Source organism: Gekko japonicus, unplaced genomic scaffold (assembly GCF_001447785.1).
Source record: "Gekko japonicus isolate JY-2015 unplaced genomic scaffold, Gekko_japonicus_V1.1 scaffold1612, whole genome shotgun sequence".
Lineage (NCBI taxonomy): Eukaryota > Metazoa > Chordata > Lepidosauria > Squamata > Gekkonidae > Gekko > Gekko japonicus.
This window is the reverse complement of record NW_015168097.1, coordinates 101,336-121,644: the sequence shown is the minus strand read 5'-3', so window position 1 is coordinate 121,644 and position 20,309 is coordinate 101,336. Positions and strand designations below refer to the sequence as shown.

Below are 20,309 nucleotides of genomic sequence, written 5' to 3'. Positions count from 1 at the left end.
TGCTGAACTCAGACTGCCTGAACGGGATTTCCAGAAGTTATGAGTGAGGCTTCCATGCCCGTTTCCCCCACATGGAGCAGAAGAACCTCTGCCAAATCAGAACAATCATGCCAATGTGCTTAATTTGCACAAATTTACAGGCTACATGATGCAGCTTTTCTTTGCATGCAGTTTGGGTTTCCCCAGGTGCAGGATTTTAATCATCTTTTTAATCTGAGTGTATCTCAGAGGCGCACACTTAGGGATCTGCAGCATGCCCCGTTCGTGGACAATCCAGCTGTTGATCAGCAAAGCATCCATAAAGCTCTTGGGGGGTCAGCTGAAGATCCAAAAGCACTGCACGATTCATAATTGACACAAACTGCGATCCTACAAGAGTTTCTAATGAACTAATTTTATTAGTTATCTTTATATCCTGCTCTTCCCAAGACAGGCTCAGGGCGGGTAACAACAAAAAGCATGAACAATTAAAACCCATTAATATAATTAATTCTTATATTGCCATTGTCTCCCACCAGGGGAAGTACTTTGAGATTCAGTTCAGTCGAGGAGGTGAGCCAGACGGAGGGAAGATCTCCAACTTCCTGTTGGAAAAATCCCGGGTGGTAAGCCAGAACGAGAGCGAGAGGAACTTTCACGTTTACTATCAGGTATGAGAGCCAGTGGCACATGAGAAATGAGCTTGGGAACCACTTGGAGGCATGCTTGAGTCATGTGCCACTGAGCGCACGATTGGCACCACCATTGCGCACGGCCAGGCTCTTGCTAGAAGCTGGAGATGGGCTCACCACTGGGGTTGCCAGGTCTGACTCAGGAAATATCTGGGGACTTTGGGGTTGGAGCCAGGAGACTTCGGGAGTGGAGCCAGGAGGAAGGATGTGACATCATTTTTGTGATGTCACTAGGCGATTAAACTTCGAAGGGAGTTCTGGCCATCAAATTTAAAGGGACCAGTGGAAATAATGGAGGATGGGGGCGCCTCCTTTTGGGGTTCAAAAGGTTGGACCACCTGGTCCAATCTTTTTGAAATTTGGGTTGTTGTTTTTTTCAGGTGAGGCACCACCAGCTATGCTGAAAATTTGGTTCCTCTACCTCAAAAAACACCCCCCCCCAGAGCCCCAGATACACATGGATCAATTCTCCATTATACCCTATAGGGACCAGTCTCCATAGAGTATAATGGAGCACCCAGCAGGCATTTCACCACTGCTTTCTGACAGCCCTAAAGTGGGGAGAAGGGCTCCAAACCAGGGGATTCCCTACCCCCAACTGGGGATTGACACCAGTCACAACCAGTCACTGGGTGCTTCCAACTCCACGATGCAAAGAATTGCTAGCCTCCAGGTGAGGTCCGGTTAGGGCTGCCAAGTCCCCCCGGGGGGGCGAAATCCCCCCGCCCCAGAGGCCCATTCCCCAACCCCGGGGAATTGGGCCCCGGGGGGAACCCCGCCCCAGCATGCACGTCACAGGGAGGTGACGTTATGACACCGGGCACGCTGGGGGCGGGGCCACGGCCGTACAAGGGCCCCAGCGTGCCCGGCGTCATGGCGTCACTTCCCTGTGACGTGCATGCAGTGCACCGGGATCCGCACGGGAGTCCCCCGCCGGGAAGGTAAGTGCCACTTGGCAACCCTAGGTCCGGTGATCCTTCAAAATTGCAACTAATCGCCAGACTATGGAGATGAGTTCCTCTGGAGAAAATGGCTGTTCTGGAGGGTGGACTTTACGTCATTACCTCCAACTGAGGGCCCCTCTCCTCCCCAAACCCCACTTTCCCCAGGCTCCACCCCAATTTTTTATTTATTTATGCAAAACATCTTATGCTACTTTTCGACCTGATCAGGGTCCACATATTGCTGCTTTGTCGATGAAATGATTCAGAAAATATATAGTTTTTTAGTAGAAGAGTATCTATTAGATGAAAGGGTTACCTCAACAATGATAGTATGGATGCAGGACATAGGTCATACGATAGAACACTGGGCAAACACGTGGCAAACGTTGAAGTATATGAGAGCATATAACGATAAAGAAAATATATATAAAGTTTTCCATCGATGGTATTGGTCTCCCGATAAATGCTCAGACGCCACCTGATGAGACTTAATTATTGCTATTTTATTGTTTTAAGTTTTTAACCTGAGTGTGTGTGTGTATATATATATTTATTGTATTTATAGTTGTCGTTAACCACCCTGAACCCCAAACTGGGGGGAGGATGGTATATAAATCAAATAACTAAATAATCCAACAAGGCACTTTTCTCACAGGCTCTTGCCTGCCACTGGCCAGCTATCCGGGGAGGGAAATCCCACCCCAACTGACCTTTTTTGGGCCTACTTCCAGTTTTGGGTCTACTTCCGGTTTCAGGCCTACTTCTGGTTGGGGGCAATGCTCTGGTTGTTGAGCAAAACTCTATGGTTCGAAGTGGAATTTACTATAGAGTTTTGCAACACAATCAGAGTGTCACTGTGACTGGGAGTAGGCCCAAAACCGGAAGTAGGCCCAAAACTGGAGTTAGGCTTGAAAATGCCCAACATTCGGTCTCCCAGCCTGTATAACTGGATTAACAAAATATAGAAACTTTAGACTCAATGTATAGAATGATTATTGTTTGTAAAGGATGTATTTAGTGGAAAATGATAAATAAATATTTCAAATACAAAAAACACACATATTGCTGCTTTTACTGTTTTAAAATTTTATTCTGTATATATATATTTATTGTATTTATAGTTGTCGTTAACCACCCTGAACCCCAAACTGGGGGGAGGATGGTATATAAATCAAATAACAAAATAATCCAACAAGGCACTTTTCTCACAGGCTCTTGCCTGCCACTGGCCAGCTATCCGGGGAGGGAAATCCCACCCCAACTGACCTTTTTTGGGCCTACTTCCAGTTTTGGGTCTACTTCCGGTTTCAGGCCTACTTCTGGTTGGGGGCAATGCTCTGGTTGTTGAGCAAAACTCTATGGTTCGAAGTGGAATTTACTATAGAGTTTTGCAACACAATCAGAGTGTCACTGTAACTGGGAGTAGGCCCAAAACCAGAAGTAGGCCCAAAACTGGAGTTAGGCTTGAAAATGCCCAACATTCGGTCTCCCGGAAGGACATCAGGAGACCCCCACTGGCCAGGTAAGTCGACCTGGTAATCCTAATGAGGCGGCAGGGCAATTTCATCCTCTTCTCCATCTTCAATGCTATCCCCCATCCCAAATGGCAATTAGCCCAGACTTGTGACCCTGGGGGAATCAACTTTCTCAAGGTTGGAAGAGACTACTGCGGGAGGGGGGGGATCAGGAAAGGTCCATGTCAGAGGTCATTTCGGGGCAGATCGTGGGGGGTCGTAGTTCCCCCGGGTGAGGTGCGGGGGGCGGGGCACACGATGAAGCCCCGCCCCCTTCTTCCAGCCGCCCCACTTCCGGCCCTCATTCAGTCAGGAGGAGGCAGAAGAAGAGGGAGGGTAAGTTGCTTTCTCCCTGCCTCTCCCCACCCCTGCGAGACACCCCCCCCCCGGCCAGGTAAATCGACCTGATAATCTTATTGAGGCGGCAGGGCAATTTCATCCTCTTCCCCATCTTCAATGCTATCCCCCATCCCAAATGGCAATTAGCCCAGACTTGTGACCCTGGGGGAATCAACTTTCTCAAGGTTGGAAGAGACTACTGCGGGAGGGGGGGGATCAGGAAAGGTCCATGTCAGAGGTCATTTCGGGGCAGATCGTGGGGGGTCGTAGTTCCCCCGGGTGAGGTGCGGGGGGCGGGGCACACGATGAAGCCCCGCCCCCTTCTTCCAGCCGCCCCACTTCCGGCCCTCATTCAGTCAGGAGGAGGCAGAAGAAGAGGGAGGGTAAGTTGCTTCCTCCCCGCCTCTCCCCACCCCTGCCTGCCTGGGGCCAGGGAGGGCCTTGGCGGGGCTTCCTCGCACTCCCGCCGGCCTTGCAGGTCCACCGCCGGGCCCCTGATGTCAGGGGGTGTGGCATATGCTAATGAGTTATGCTAATGAGTTCCCCTAGCTCTTTTTCTACGGAACGACCCCTGGTCCATGTCCATTGGCACCTCGCACTGACAGACTGCTGGATCCCACTCAAATACTTCCTAGTTTAGCAGACACAGACAAGAAATTTTGTCGTTTCATTGCACCTGTTCTAAGTCTGCCCCCAAGATCTTCCTAATGATTGTGTGAATAAATAATTCCTCATTAAGCTTATTTGGGTTTTTTGGGATGCTCTTCCCTCAACACTTATGAGAGGCTTTTTGTTTGTTTGTTTGTTTTGCTGTTTAAACCCTCCCGCCAACATCCTCTGGGCACAAATACACATGTTGCCTTAAACTGCCAGCCCCGCGGTCTGTCAAGGTCCGTATTGTCTACTCTGTCTGGCAGCAGCTCTCCAGGGTCTCAGGCACAGAAAGGTCTTCTCTGACATCTAGGCCAGTTGCAGCCTTTGCCCACCAATTAGGCTTGCCAAGTCCCCCCGAGGGGGCGGGGAAACCCCAACCCCAGAGGCCCGTTCCCCGCCAGCGGTGGATCGGGCCCCGGGGGGAGCCCCACCCCAATGTGCGCGTCACCCGGAAGTGACGCGACCACACCAGGCACGCTGGGGGCGGGGCCACGGTCATTCGAGGGAAAACTCTATGGTTTTCCTCCAGACGCTAGCCAGGAGTCCCCCGCTACGGAGCAACACCCGACTTGGCAACCCTACCACCAATGGTCAACTGAGTGGTGGGCCAACCTGAGGCGAAAGGGGCAGGTGCAATCGTCCTGGAGGGAAGAACCAAAAAGAAAAAGAAGGCCTCATCTACTTGCAGGAAGCCCTGACCGTAGAGTTCCTGAAAATTCCTAGAGCTACTTGGAAGTGAAGCAATTGCCAGAAACTCTATGGTAATTTTACCATTGTCAGAACTTCTGCTAAGTAGATGAGGCCTTCTTTTTCTTTTTGATTTTTCTCCCAGGACACTGTCCCCCACCAACCCTCCCGCCAGTTGCTACTGCCCGGTAACCCCACCGACAGCTACCACATGAGACCTTTTTCACGGCAGCTCTTGGGAATTGAACCCAGGACCTTCTGCATGCCAAGCAGACTCTCTACCTGCTGAGTCAAGGCCCTTCCCTCTTTTCTTAACAGCTCATTGAAGGAGCCTCGCAGCAGCAGAAACAAAACCTGGGGCTCATGAATCCCGACTATTACTATTACCTAAACCAGTCGGAAACGTATAAAGTCGATGGCACGGACGACCGAAGCGAGTTTCAGGATACTATGGTGAGCAGACAGGATTTGCGAGGCAAACACTTGGCCATCACACCTGGGATTCATACTTCAGGACCATCTTTCTCTCTTTCTTCTCTTCTGGGCTTCCCCTCCTTACCCACCTCAACCAGAACGCTATGGACGTGATTGGCATCTCGGGTCAAGATCAGCAGCTTGTGCTACAGATTGTGGCCGGCATCCTTCATCTCGGCAATATCGGATTCCAGGAGCAAGGCAACTATGCCCAGGTGGAGACTCCTGACTGTGAGTAATCATATCGGGCTAACCCAGGGGTCCCCAACATGGCGCCTGTGGGCACCGTGGTCCCCACTGCCATCTTTCCTGGCCGTCGATCAGGTGTTTATAAAGTGGGCGGGGCCAGGTGGTGCTCCTGCCCAGCAAGGCTTCTGATTGGCTGTGCAGTTTAAAATAACATTGTTTTGGTGACAACTGCTGCCACAGTGTTGTTGTTTTAAAATAATTTTTATTAATTTAGGATAAATAGCATATATCCAACTATAACGTAACATTTTAACATAATAAACATAAAAGGAATCTGAGCGGTCTTATTATCACAGTATTTGGCAACGTTACAATTTCCACATTATATATAGTCTATTAACACAGAACAGGGATGTCAAACATAAGGCCCGGGGGCCGGATCTGGCCCATCCAGGTCTCTTATGCGGCCCGCGAGCAACTGGTGCAAGAAACGAAGTGCTGGGGGGGAGTGGGCGGAGCCACTCCACTGTGGCTTCAGCATGGCAGAACAACCTCGTCTGCAGCAGTCAAGCATCGTGGGGGCGTCTGCCCAGCACTGCACTGCTGCCTCTCCAATCTGCCTGTGTGGGTTTTCCTTTGCACCCCGCTCCCAGCCCATGGGGCCTTGCAGTGAGGATACACCAGCTGCTGTCCTTTATACAGTTTCTATCTCTGGTAAACGGTCATTACATTCTATAGCACACATGTCCCGGCCCAACAAAGTGACATTTATGTCAGATCAGGCCCTCATGACAAATGAGTTTGACACCTCTGACACAGAGGATAGCCGCACAAAAGTTTAACTCTTTATACAGATTCAGAAGAAAATTAATTATTTGTAATACTTGTTTTTAGGAATAACCTTATGTTCCTTTAGATATTCTGTCACAGGGTACCATACAGCTATGAAATCTTCTAATTGTTTCTCTGACTGAGACATAAAAGTACCACCCTCTCTCAGAATTCCAAGGGTGCCCAAGCAGGATTTGAACCCCTTTCCCCCAAAACACAATGACAAAGGTGAACCGGCTTGTTATAAGAGACCTTCAGGAAGTGATGGACCTCACATGTCTCTTGAGAAACCTGTATAAGGGTCAAGAAGCAACAGTTAGAACCGGATAACATGGCTCCCTAGTCATCAAATCACCGCAGACTGTGACTGCAGCCATGAAATTAAAAGACGCCTGCTCCTTGGGAGGAAAGCGATGGCGAACCTAAACAGCATGATAAAAAGTAGAGACATCACCCTGCCAACAAAAGTCCGCATGGTCAAAGCAATGGTATTCCCAGTAGTCATGTATGGCTGTGAGAGTTGGACTATAAGGAAGGCCGAGCGCCGAAGAATAGATTCTTTTGAACTATGGTGCTGGAGGAGACTCTTGAGAGTCCCTTGGACTGCAAGAAGAACAAATCAGTCAATCCTCAAAGAAATCAACCCTGACTGTTCCCTGGAAGGCCAGATAATGAAACTGAAGCTCAAATACTTTGGCCACCAAATGAGAAGGGAGCACTCACTGGAGAAGACCCTGATGCTGGGAAAGACTGAAGGTCAAAGAAGACGGGGACGGCAAAGGATGAGATGGTTAGACAGTGTCATAGATGCAACGAACATGAAGTTGAGCCAACTTCAGAGGACGGTGGAAGACAGGAAGGCCTGGCGTGATCTGGTCCATGGGGTCGCGAAGAGTCGGACTCGACTGTGCGACTGAACAACAACAACATGACAAAAAATGACTTCTCATCAGCTGGGGTTGTGTGGTCGGAGTAGGGCTAGGGAGACACAGGTAGAAGTCCCCACTCTGCCCTGAAGCACACTGAGAGACCTTGGGCCGGTAGCTTTCCCTCACTGTAATCTAACTCACAGGACCTTTTTTTGAGATGAATGCGATATATTTTACTCCAAACCTGGAGGAACAGTAAGGTACTGACACAAATGTTCATGATAATAAACACCACATGGGAGAGACTCCGTTGTTGATTTCCCTCTGTTCCAGCGCTCGCTTTTCCTGCCTACCTCTTGGGGATTGACCAGACCCGCCTTGAGGAGAAGTTGACGAGCAGGAAGATGGACAGCAAATGGGGAGGCCGGTCGGAGTCCATCCATGTAACTCTCAATGTTGAGCAAGCTTCCTATACCCGTGATGCCCTTGCCAAGGGCCTCTACTCTCGTGTCTTTGACTTCCTTGTGGAGGTAAGCGGACTCTTTTGTGGAATTCTAGAACATCTTTAGGGGTGGGTGGGGATTTGGGGAAAGAATCAGAGAGCACAATTCTCGTCTCAGTTTTTCTGAAGAGGACTCTAGAAAGCTTCTGGATTCGTCTGAGCACATTCAACAAGATGGTCATTTGTCTTTTGCCTCCAAACAAACAGTTTGGTGTAGTGGTTAGGAGTGGCGGACTCTAATCTGGGAGAACTGGGATTGATTCCCCGCTCCTCCACATGCAGCTGCTGGTGTGACCTTGGGTGAGTCACAAGTTCTTTCAGAGCTGTTCTCTCAGGAGCAGTCCTCGAAAGAGTTCTCTCAGCCCCACCTACCTCACAGGGTGTCTGTTGTGGGGAGGGGAAGGGAAAGGTATTGTAAGCCACTCTGAGACTCCTTTGGGTAGTGAAGGGTGGATTATAAATCCAATCTCTCGTCTCTCTTCTCTGTGTTTTTTGAACGAGGGGAGCAGTATAAGACTCTAAGAGCATTGGACTATATGATTTACCAGTTTCAACTCTGTTGTTCTTTGAATGCCAACTCTAAAGAGGTCACAGGGGTTTTTTTGAGACAGGACGATAGCCAATTTATTGTTTCCGGCTCTGTGGGTTGTTGGTTTTTTCCCTTCAGTGTTAACTGTGTGGCCTCACAGTACCTAATACCTGAAGATAACCTTCCTTGATTCTTTCTTCTCAACGCTCAATGCTCTGATCTTCTCCATCTGCAGTCTATCAATAAAGCCATGCGGAAGCCAAACGAAGAGTATAGCGTGGGTGTGCTGGACATTTATGGGTTTGAAATATTTCAGGTAGGTTCCTCATTCTCCAAAGACTGATAATGGGACTAGTAGCTCAGAAAAAATGTGCAACTAGTCAGTTTGTTCACAGTCTAAGTCATTGGGGCATATCAACAGCAATAAATAAATAAAACAGCAATAATATACTGATAAAATGTTGGCTCTGCTCCAGTTTACAGAAATAGACAGACTCCTGCATGGCTTTGGCCATTTCCATCACAAACTCAGCCCCGCTGTGCTCTTTCTAAGTGCTGAACTGGAAAGGTCAAAGCTGAAAATCAATATCTTAAGAATATCAAAAAGGAGTCCTTCTGGGTCAGACCACAGGATCCATTCAGTTCAGAATCCCGTATCCTACAGTCATCAACCAAATGGCCCAGAAGGTCCACAGTGGGGGGAACAGAGGCCATAGCCCTCTTCTTGTTCTCACTGGTTGGTAAAAGGATAAAGTTTTATTTACAGCCGAAGCCAGCGATTAACATTTGAGACACTACAGATGTACAGTACCTCTAAACATGGAGGTTCCGTTTAGCCCTCATGGCTAATTACCTCATCCCTAATAAAGTTGTCAAGTGGCAGTGAATGCCAATGTTTAATTGTGCATTGTATGAAGGACTTCCTTTTGTCCACCTTCAGTCAACTGTCTATCAGCTACATCAGGTACCCTTGAGTTCTAACATTTTGGGAAAGGGAGGGGAGGAAATCCCATCATCTACACCAGCCAAAATTTTATAATCTTCTACCGCACGTTCTTATTGAAAAAAATACAACTTTGCCAAAAAAATCTCCCATTACATGTCTCCCTCTTTTCCCTCCTCGTTTCAGAGAAATGGCTTTGAACAATTCTGCATCAATTTTGTGAATGAAAAACTTCAACAGATTTTCATTGAGCTGACCCTCAAAGCAGAGCAGGTGAGGTCTACAGTGTGCAGTGGGGATACTGAATGGTTATGGAGAAGGGAGAAGGAATTGCATTGGGAAGGAATGGGCTCACAAGCCCGGTTTCCCTTGAGTCCCAGGAGGTCAAAAACACCATATGGCCAACCCAAATATCTGCTTGGCAATGTCTCTCCTTCAGGGGTCATTTCATAGAAAAAGAGCTAGGGGAACTCATTAGCATAACTCATTAGCATATGCCACACCCCCTGACATCATAAGGCCCGGTGGTGGACCTGCAAGTCCGGCGGGAGTGTGAGGAAGCCCCGCCAAGGCCCTCCCTGGCCCCAGGCAGGCAGGGGTGGGGAGAGGCGGGGAGGAAGCAACTTACCCTCCCTCTTCTCCTGCCTCCTCCTGGCTGAATGAGGGCCGGAAGTGGGGCGGCCGGAAGCAGGGGGTGTGACTTCGTCATGTGCCCCCCACACACCTCACCCGGGGGAACTGCGATCCCCCGCGATCCCCCCCGAAATGACCTCTGCTCTCCTTTCCTTTACTCCTAAGGTGGGTACGAAACTCTCTGTGTGTAGTAAACTGCTGGGAGGCGAATTTACACATCTACCACTCTGTATCTGCGTTGCCAGTTAAAGGCTCTACCTAGTTGCCATATCTAATGCTTCACTTCTACAAGCTGACCCAGGAACGATCAATTGTAACTTTTGTAATTTCCACATGATGTTCTGGGGATGGCAAGCTGCCCTGCTGCCCTTCCCCATTACCACACCTTAGACAGCAAGACCGAATAGGCATGGTATGGCCCCGGTCACACGGCAAAGTTGCCGCGGGAGAGGCACGGATGGTGGGCGGATTATCCGGGCGCGATCACACCCCAACATCTGGGAAGTGGAGTGCACCCGTGGCTTACCGCTGAAAATGCGCGTTAAAAAACTAGTACCTCCAAAGTACTAGTAAACATTTGCCACGGGCTGCCTTCAGACTCCCGTGGTGTGATTGCGCCGGCGCACGGCATTCCCCTCCGGTCCCTCGTTTACCTGTCGGCGCTGAGGGAAAGACCCATGGTGTGCCGTCGGCGCGTCTGATCGCGTAATCGCGGATCAAACTGCGCCGGGGCAATTAGCCACGCCTCCCCCCCGTGATATCCGGCCCGTGTGACCGTGGCCTATGATTCCAGAGACCTGGATTCAACCATTCAAAATATAATAAAGTTTCAATAAATAAATAAAAAGAATACACACTGTCTGTCCAAGAATTCGGGCTGAGCAAGGGTACAAAGAGAAGGTGAAAACACCATACATTCCATAATTATTCTAAAGGAATTTTCTTCTAAAGGAAGATTAGGATAGACTAGTAATTCTCACAGTTCCAGCATTGAAAACAACATCATTACCTTAATTCTCAAAGTTGGGATTTCTCCCCGTTGTCCCTTGCCATATGAACAAGATGGGATCCTCAAGTAAAGGTTTAGTCCTTCATGGCTTGTGCCTGTCCAAGGAAGCTGAATAAAGAGAAGAGACCTTCCTATTTCTGTCCTGAGAATTTATCGTCACCTTTTTGAGATTCAGTCCCCCTCTGGCATTGTTCTGGTTTCCTGTCATGAGAGAAAGAAATTACTGTCTAGCTATTTGTTTGCACAGACTGTCCCATTTAGGTGTGACATTCCAGCAATGTATGAGATGGTAAACCTTTTGTCCTTCCTTTGGCCAGATCCATTTGCCCTTCTAACAGCTGGAGAGTATTGGGGGGGGGGGTGAGATGACATCTCCTTTTGCCAGACGTTTACTAGCAAGGCACCCTCTGGAGCATGTGTAGAGTGTAGCCCCACTTAATGAAATGCTGGGGTGGATACTAGAGTGGAGGTCCTTTCGCCACAGCATTTTAAAAATCCTTAGCAATATTATGTTGTGTAGTGGTTAGAACGTTGGACTAGGATCTGGGAGGCCCAGGTTTGAATCCCCACTCTGCCATGGAAGCTTGCTGGGTGACCTTGGGCCAGTCTCACACTCTCTATCTAACCTACCTCGCAGGCCTGTTGTGACGATAAAATGAAGGAGAGTGATGTAATAAACTGGAGAAGAGGAGAATGATGGAAGCAGCTTTGGGTCTTCATGGGGGAGGAAGGCAGGGTATGAATGAATCAAATAAATAAAATATGCTTCTAAAGAAAATGTTAACTCAGTTATTGCCTTCACACACACTTGTGTGGACAGCAGATGCATGGGTGATACTCCTTAGCTCAGGGTTCAGGTCTCTGCTTTGCATGAAGAAAATCTTTGGTTCAGTCCTCAGCATCCTAAAGGAGATGCAGGGAAAGACTTTTCTCTCCCTGCCTCCCTGGATAGCCACTGCCAGTTGCAGCAAAGCACTGAGCTAGATGAAGCAGGAGTCTGAACCAATGCTCCCTTCTAAGCTGTTGAGTCCTGTGAGCACAAATTCTACTTTGTGAGCTCCTGGCATTAAAGTTGTGAGCAAGCGATTGGGCTACTGCATCAATTAGTTTGCTCTGGAGCCATCCTTCCTGAGCCCAGACAAAAATGTGTGAGTCAGAGGCTAAAAAACTGTGAGCTGACTCACATTAACTCAGCTTAGAGGGAACATTGGAGTCACTCTGAACCAGACTAAGGCAGCTTTATATGTTCCACCGAGTGAGGCATAACTATCTTGGTTGCTTCATGAATTTGTCCTCTGCTGCTTCATGATTTTGTCTAATTTCCTTTTAAATCCATCTAAATCTGCAGCCATTCCTGTGTCAGGTGGCAGTGAGTTCCATAGCTTAATTGCAGGACTTCCTGCTGTCTGCCCTGAACAAACACTTCTGACCCAAAGGGTGTGTATGTATTTTTATAGCAAGTAAGGTGATCAACCATTGCCCCATCTTCTTTCCTAGTCAGACTTCTTTTGCAAAATGATAATATATCCTTTGGAGAGGGTTCCAGGACATCCTGATATTTTTGTTTTTGCTTTAGGAAGAATACGTGCAGGAAGGTATCAAGTGGACCCCCATTGAGTATTTCAACAACAAGGTTGTCTGTGACCTCATTGAAAACAAGGTGGTAAGGAAGGGCCAGTCCTTGGTCATACAAAACTTTGGAAGTTGGCTGCATAAGGGAGCAGATGTATGCCAAACACAAGGGTGGGGCCCTTTGGAAGGTGTCACAAAACTATTTATTTATTATTTATGTATTATTTATTATTTGAATTTGTACCCTGCCCACCCCGCCAAGGCAGGCTCAGGGCGGCTGACCTCATAAAAGCACAATAACAATAGAATCATGGACATCTAAAAACAATTAATCAAACAATTCAATAGCAATTCATTAAAAACTAACTTACATTATATTAAAGTGCTAGCAGTTAACTTACAATATCAAAGATGGCCTCGTACATTCTGTAGGTTCACTTGATATTCAGCTTGTTGGTCTTTCTCAGTTTTGGTCGGCGAGGACAGGCTATCAGTACTAGACCGAGCATCAGGCTTCTGTTGTTATTGAGTTGGTGGTATTAATAATCATAGATGGTAATACTGGCCATAGTGGTAGCGGTGGCAGCTCCTAGTTGAAAGCCTGGTGGAAGAGCTCCGTCTTGCAGGCCCTGCAGAACTGTAAAAGGCATCAACTACTGTGGAGCACTGCAAAATGTTTGGAAAATGGGCTTCAAGTGCAAATGCGCTGATGAATATACCACTTTTACTGAGTGGGGCAGAACAGTTCTGCTCTGACCTGTAGGCCCTGTTTCACTCTGCCCTCCTGGATTTTCCCAACACCTGGAAGGGCTTTTCTCTCTCTCTCTGGTCAATCGCTGCCAGAACCTGACCTTTGTAGAAATTGCCCACTGGGAGGGTCAGGACTCCCAGCTTCTCTTTCCAAGTGTTGAGGCCTCACCTCTGTGTCTCCCGCTACCCAGTGCCTAGTTACCACGGGGACCGCTTGATGCCTTGTCCACCACTGGGGCAGTAGCTGTTTGCCATCTGACTGCCCTCCCCTTCCTCCTGGTGCTCCTTTTAAATTAGGGTGTCCAAGATGGTGGAGGTCTGTGTGGCACAGAGAACCACCACCAGGATCTAAAGCTAAAAAGCATTTATTTAAAAAAGAAAATGTTCACAAGCATACTTTTAGCACAGCACCAGGTGGAACAAGGGAGCCAAAAGAAAAGGGTGAAACGCAATTCCTCTGTCCCTCCCCCCATACATTCCCTATCTACTGTTAAATAGAGGGCAGGCTCCTTGGCATGGAGAGTTACCAGATGTTCTACAGAGTTCCCATGACTTTGAAGCCTCTTTCAGGTGGGCAGGCCAGCACATGGCAATGGCTGCCTCCCACAGACCTCAGTTAAGAGTTCTGCCTGCCTTGATGGGATCAGCACAAAAGAGCTCTACCTCTTTGTTCCCAGGAGTTTTATCATCCCTCTTTCTCCTCCTACTGACCAGGACAGGCTGGGCCAAAGAAGCTTTTCCTGAAGTCTTTCTTCCTGAAGTCTTTCTATTATGTAATACCTCCAACTCTCTGTTCCCTGATTGGGAGGGGGGGACTGGATCATCCCATTGCCTTTAACTAGACCTATTAGCATTTCTAAAAAGGTGGCTAATGTGAGGCTGGCTAGCAATTGAACGGAGTTCTCCTCTCATAAGAACATAAGAGATGCCAATGTTGGATCAGGCCAAAGGCCCATCCAGTCCAACACTCTGTATCCCACAGTGGCCAGAAATACCAGTGCCATCAGGAGGTCCACCAGTGGGGCCAGGACATTAGAAGCCCTCCCACTGTTGACCCCCCCCCAAGCACCAAGATGACAGAGCATCACTTGCCCCAGAGTCCCTATCTATACCTTGTGGCTAATAGCCACTGATGGACCTCTGCTCCATATGCTTATCTAATTCCCTTTTGAAGCCGTCCATGCTTGTAGCTGCCACCACTTCCTGTGGCAGTGAATTCCAAGTGTTAATCACTCTTTGGGTGAAGAAGTACTTCCTTTTATCCGTTCTAACCCGACCGCTCAGCAATTTCATGGAGTGCCCACGGGTTCTTGTATTGTGAGAAAGGGAGAAAAGTACCTCTTTCTCTACCTGCTCTTTCCCATGCATAATCTTATAAACCTCAATCATGTCACCCCTCAGTCGTCGTTTCTCCAAGCTAAAGAGCCCTAAGCGCCTTAACCGTTCCTCATAGGGAAAGTGTTCCAACCCTTTTATCATTCGAGTTGCTCTTTTCTGCACTTTTTCCAAAGCTATAATATCCTTTTTAAGGTGTGGTGACCAGAATTGCACACAGTATTCCAGATGAGGTCGCACCATTGATTTATATAGCGGCATTATGATATTGGCTGATCTGTTTACAATACCCTTCCTAATAATCCCCAGCATAGCATTGGCCTTCTTTATTGCAGTCACACACTGTCTCGACATTTTCAGTGAGTTATCTACTACAACTCCAAGATCTCTCTCTTGATCTGTCTCTGCCAGTTCAGACCCCATCAACGTGTATTTATAGTTAGGATTTTTGGCTCCAATGTGCATCACCTTGCACTTGGCCACATTGAACCCCATTTGCCATGTTGACGCCCACTCGCCCAACTTTGACAGATCCCTTTGGAGTGCCTCACAATCCTCACTGGTTTTCACCACCCTGAACAACTTCGTATCATCCGCAAATTTAGCCACTTCACTGCTTACTCCCAACTCCAAATCATTAATGAACAAGTTAAAAAGCAGTGGACCAAGTACTGATCCCTGTGGTACCCCACTGCTTACACCCCTCCACTGGGAGAACTGCCCATTTATACTCACTCTCTGTTTTCTATTAATTAGCCAGTTTTTGATCCATAAAAGGACTTGTCCTTTTATCCCATGATTTTTGAGCTTGCTTAGGAGCCTTTGATGAGGAACTTTATCAAAAGCTTTCTGGAAGTCAAGGTAAACAATATCTATTGGATCCCCCTTGTCCACATGTTTGTTCACCCCCTCAAAGAACATTAACAGGTTAGTGAGACAAGATCTTCCCTTACAGAACCCATGTTGAGTCTGCCTCAATAGGTTTTGTTCATCTATGTGCCTACTAATTCTTTCCTTAATAATGGTTTCCACCAATTTACCCGGTATCGACGTCAGACTGACAGGCCTGTAATTTCCCGGATCTCCTCTGGAACCCTTTTTAAAGATGGGAGTGACATTAGCTACCTTCCAGTCCTCAGGAATGGAGGCTGATTTTAAGGAGAGATTACATATTTTTGTCAGGAGATCCACAAGTTCACAATTGAGTTCTTTCAGAACTCTTGGATGTATGCCATCTGGGCCTGGTGATTTATCAGTTTTTAAGTTGTTTATCAGTTTTAGGACCTCCTCTCTCGTCACCTCAATCTGACTCAGGTCTTTCAACACCCCTCCCGAACTCAGCGGCTCTGGAGTGGGCAAGCACCTCTCATCTTCCACAGTGAAGACGGAGGCAAAAAATGCATTTAGCTTCTCAGCCATTTCCCTATCATCCTTCAGTACTCCTTTTACCCCTTGGTCATCCAAGGGCCCCACTGCCTCCCTGGCTGGTTTCCTGTTTCTAATGTATTTGAAGAAAGTTTTATTGTTGGTCTTTACATTTTTTGCTATATGCTCCTCATATTCCCTTTTTGCATGCCTGACCACAGACTTGCATTTTATTTGCCATAGCCTGTGTTCTGTTTTATCAGCCTCACTGTGACTAGCTTTCCACCGCTTAAAGGAATCCTTTTTACCTTTTACAGCTTCCATTACTTTGTTTGTTAACCATGTAGGCTTTTTCTTATACCTGTTTGTGCCTTTCCTAACCTGCGGAATATATTTTATTTGAGCTTCTAGAATTGTAGTTTTAAACAGTTTCCAAGCTTCCCCAATGGTTTTGACCCTTTCTACTTTTCCCTTCAGTTTCCTCCCCACATGTCCCCTCATATCAGAAAAATTACCCCTTTTAAAGTTAAAAGTGGTTGTGTGAGTCTTTTTGGCCAATTCCCTATTTGTACAAATGTTGAACTCAACAACATTATGATCACTGTTCCCAAGCGGTGCAATCACTTTTACATCTCTCACCAGGTCTTGAGTGTTACTTAGGACCAAATCAAGGATCGCCTCTCCCCTGGTAGGTTCCATGACCATCTGCTCCATAGCACAGTCATTTAGAGTGTCTAGAAACTCAATCTCTTTCTCTCGACTAGAACACATATTGACCCAATCAATGTGTGGGTAGTTAAAATCACCTATTACGACACAGTGTTTTTGTCTAGCTGCTATCTTTAATTCATTCATCATTTTATAATCCTCCTCTATCTTTTGATCCGGTGGGCGATAACAAACTCCCAGTGTTAAGTTTCCTTTTGGCCCCCCTATTTCAACCCACAGAACTTCAAGAAGCGAATCCAATTCTCTTAGCCTCTCGATCTTTCTGGACTTTATACCCTCTCTGACATACAGAGCTACCCCACCTCCAACCCTTCCCCCCCTATCCTTCCGATATAATATATAACGGGGAATCACCGTATCCCACTGATTTTCCTCATCCCACCAAGTTTCTGAAATACCCACAATGTCTATTTTTCCCTCCGACACCAAGCACTCCAACTCCCCGATTTTACCTCGGACACTTCGAGTATTTGTATAGAAACAGCTGTAATTTCCCATACTGGTTAAGCCTGCCACCTTCCTCTTGCTATCTCGAGACCTTGTCAGGCAGTCCATGTCACTAGCCATGGTCTCAGTGGACAATTTCAATCCACCTCCCTGTAGAAAAGCAACAGGTACCCCCTCATCTCTCTGAGATGAGCCAACCCGAACCAGAGACTTTTCATCTCCTGTCGGCTTTCTCCCTGCCTGTTCTCTGCCCAGAGAGAAAAACATTTTAAAACTCAAAGTGAAAAATGCATTTCTTCACACTGAAGTTTAATTTCATGCATGTACAACTTCCTTGAGGAAGTTAAAAGAGTACTGTACTGGACCAAAAGTACATTTAGCTGAGCATATTTGTTTCCCATAGTAGCCAAACAGGTGCCCACTAGCAAGGAACAAAGATCCAAGCCTCCTCATACTGTTACCTCCCCAATCACTGGTATTCAGAGGTACACTTCCACTGAACATGGAAGTACTATTTAACTATCATGGCTGAACAGCCGCTCAAAGACCTCTGCTCCTTCATGAAGTTATCTGATTCCCTTTTAAAGCCATCTAAACCTGCTGCCATAGCTGCGTCCTGTGGCGGTGAGTTCCACAGGTTAATGGTAGGACTTTCTTGTGCCTCTCCTGAACAAACACTTCTGACCCAAATCCACAGAACCTGACAGTTGTAACATGAGTGGCCGTGCCATGACTCACCATTCTCTCTGGTCTTTTCCCAGAATCCTCCAGGCATCATGAGTGTTTTGGATGATGTGTGCGCCACGGTGTATGCTAAGGGCGAAGGTGCGGACCAGACGCTCCTGCAGAAGCTCCAGTCGGCTGTGGGAACCCACGAGCATTTCAACGGATCGAGTTCGGGATTCATCATCCACCACTACGCTGGCAAGGTCTCAGGGCATGAAGCATCTTCCTCATCAAACACCCCCCCTCTCCCTGCCAAACCCTTTCAAGTCTTGGTTGCCAATTTTTGACTGTAAAAAAATACAGGACCACCCCGCCCCCCAGTCAGGGCAAAATGGGAACATCCTCTGGCAAGGGGAAGGGACAGCCAGCCCTCCCCTCATTCCACTACACGTCTGCTCCATCAGTGGATAGAGTGTTGGATGGGGATTAGGAGGCCTGAGTTCTAATCAGGGGTCGTTTCGTAGAAAAAGAGCTAGGGGAACTCATTAGCATAACTCATTAGCATATGCCACACCCCCTGACATCAGGGGCCCGGCGGTGGACCTGCGAGGCCAGAGGGAGTGCGAGGAAGCCCCGCCAAGGCCCTCCCTGACCCCAGTCAGGCAGGGGTGGGGAGAGGCGGGGAGGAAGCAACTTACCCTCCCTCTTCTCCTGCCTCCTCCTGGCTGAATGAGGGCTGGAAGCGGGGCGACCGGAAGCAGGGGGCGGGGCTTCATCGTGTGCCCTGCCCCCCGCACCTCACCCAGGGGAACGGCGATCCCCCACGATCCCCCCCCCGAAATAACCTCTGGTTCTAATCCCTATCCTGCTGTGAAACTGGGTGGGGCGGAGGGAGGCACTTGCATATCTCAAAGCCTAATAAGGGGTGGAATTTGGGGTAGAATGCAGGTTGGGCCTGACCTACCTAGTAATTTTTTTTAATATAACATTTTATAGACATTTTATATTTTATAAATACATCTACTGCATAATACAAACGAACCTAATTATAACAAAAACAGCCATATATACCATATATATGACCACACTTACACAAAATAATCCTGTTCACAAATTATCCAGGATAAGTCATCAGACCAAATCTGTAGAAACAAAGCAGTGCCGTGCATCACATCATATAAATTATATTCAATGCAAATATTATATTAAAATTAAAGATTTTAAGTTCTTCAGAACCACTTCAAGGTGCAACAAGTAATCTAATGTAATGGACCGAACTTCAACAAAAGCAGAACAAGGCAGGTGGGATTCATATTGATTAGCCTGATAAGTGATTTTGTCCATTATATACATTTCTCATACCTTACGGTGCCATCACGTAAGTGTAGGACCAATTTCCCACAAGTCGCTGCTCTGCCCTCGCTCTTCCCTTTACCCCGATCGTATGTGTAAATTTCCCACTATTTGCTGCACGGCAGCATTTTGCCCCGCAGCTTCGCCCAATTTCTCCCGCGTCTACTTGATCCTGTTTTTTGAGGATCGAGTAGACGCGGGGGAACTTGGGCGAAGTTGCGGGGCAAAATGCAGCCGTGCAGCAAATAGTGGGAAATTGACACATACGATCGGGGTAAAGGGAAGAGCGAGGGCGGAGCAGCGGCTTGTGGGAAATCAGTCTAGGTCCATCTAAACATCTCCAGGTAGTGGCTATTGCCGTTTTGGCTGCTATTAAAAGGATGGCAATTAGTTTTTTTCCTAATTTGTGGGACTGAATCATCTTGCCGATGATTTAAAAACAGTCTTTCGGGTGTCAAGGACACAACATAACCAGCAATTAAGTACACCTCATCCAATACTGACTCCCAGAATTTTTTAAATTTTCACACATTGCCACCAGCAATGCACCTATGTCCTTTACCTCCCCACGCTTCTTTTTGAAGTATGGATCCAGCCTCCCTAGTTATTATCATCTTGGGCTCTCATGTAACCTTTCACTAGTGTTAGGTTCTCAGTATTTAACACTTCACTTGAGAAATATGTAGAAGATTACATTTCAGTTCCTTTTTACTCTGTTTTAATTAAAAGATCTCGATCTTTCTCTGTCTCTCTCTCCCTCTCCACTGACCCACATGCCTATCTGACTACAGAGTTATTGGCACTGCACCAGGGGTAGTTTCGTAGAAAAAGAGCTAGGGGAACTCATTAGCATAACTCATTAGCATATGCCACACCGGCGGGAGTGCGAGGAAGCCCCGCCAAGGCCCTCCCTGGCCCTAGGCAGGCAGGGGAGGGGAGTGGCGGGGAGGAAGCAACTTACCCTCCCTCTTCTCCTGCCTCCTCCTGGCTGAATGAGGGCTGGAAGTGGGGCGGCCGGAAGCAGGGGGTGGGGCTTCATTGTGTGCCCCGCACCTCACCCGGGGGAACTGCGATCCCCCGCGATCCCCCCTGAATTGACCTCTGCACTGCACACATTTCTAGATCTTGTTTTGGGCCTGTGTGAGCTAGTTTGGTGCAGCAGTTAAAAGCAACGGACTGTAATCTGGAGAACTGGGTTCGATTCCCCACTTCCCCACTTGAAGCTAGCTGGGTGACTTTAGGCAAGTCACAGCACTCTTGGCCTAAAAAAAGCATAGCTCGCCACCTAGTGGTGCCAAAAAGAG

General features: G+C 47.6%; 1 protein-coding gene across 1 annotated transcript in view; it reads left to right on the top strand.

Moving 5' to 3' along the window:
* The window catches only part of MYO1F (myosin IF), a 106,245-nt gene that overhangs the window by 61,530 nt on the left and 24,406 nt on the right, over nt 1–20,309 (top strand). Inside the window, exons 7-14 of the mRNA XM_015414755.1 lie at nt 519–650; nt 5,128–5,262; nt 5,382–5,514; nt 7,506–7,702; nt 8,439–8,519; nt 9,333–9,419; nt 12,365–12,451; nt 17,748–17,915. Of these exons, the coding sequence (XP_015270241.1) occupies nt 519–650; nt 5,128–5,262; nt 5,382–5,514; nt 7,506–7,702; nt 8,439–8,519; nt 9,333–9,419; nt 12,365–12,451; nt 17,748–17,915 (1,020 nt within the window). The remainder of the gene's footprint in view (nt 1–518; nt 651–5,127; nt 5,263–5,381; nt 5,515–7,505; nt 7,703–8,438; nt 8,520–9,332; nt 9,420–12,364; nt 12,452–17,747; nt 17,916–20,309) is intronic.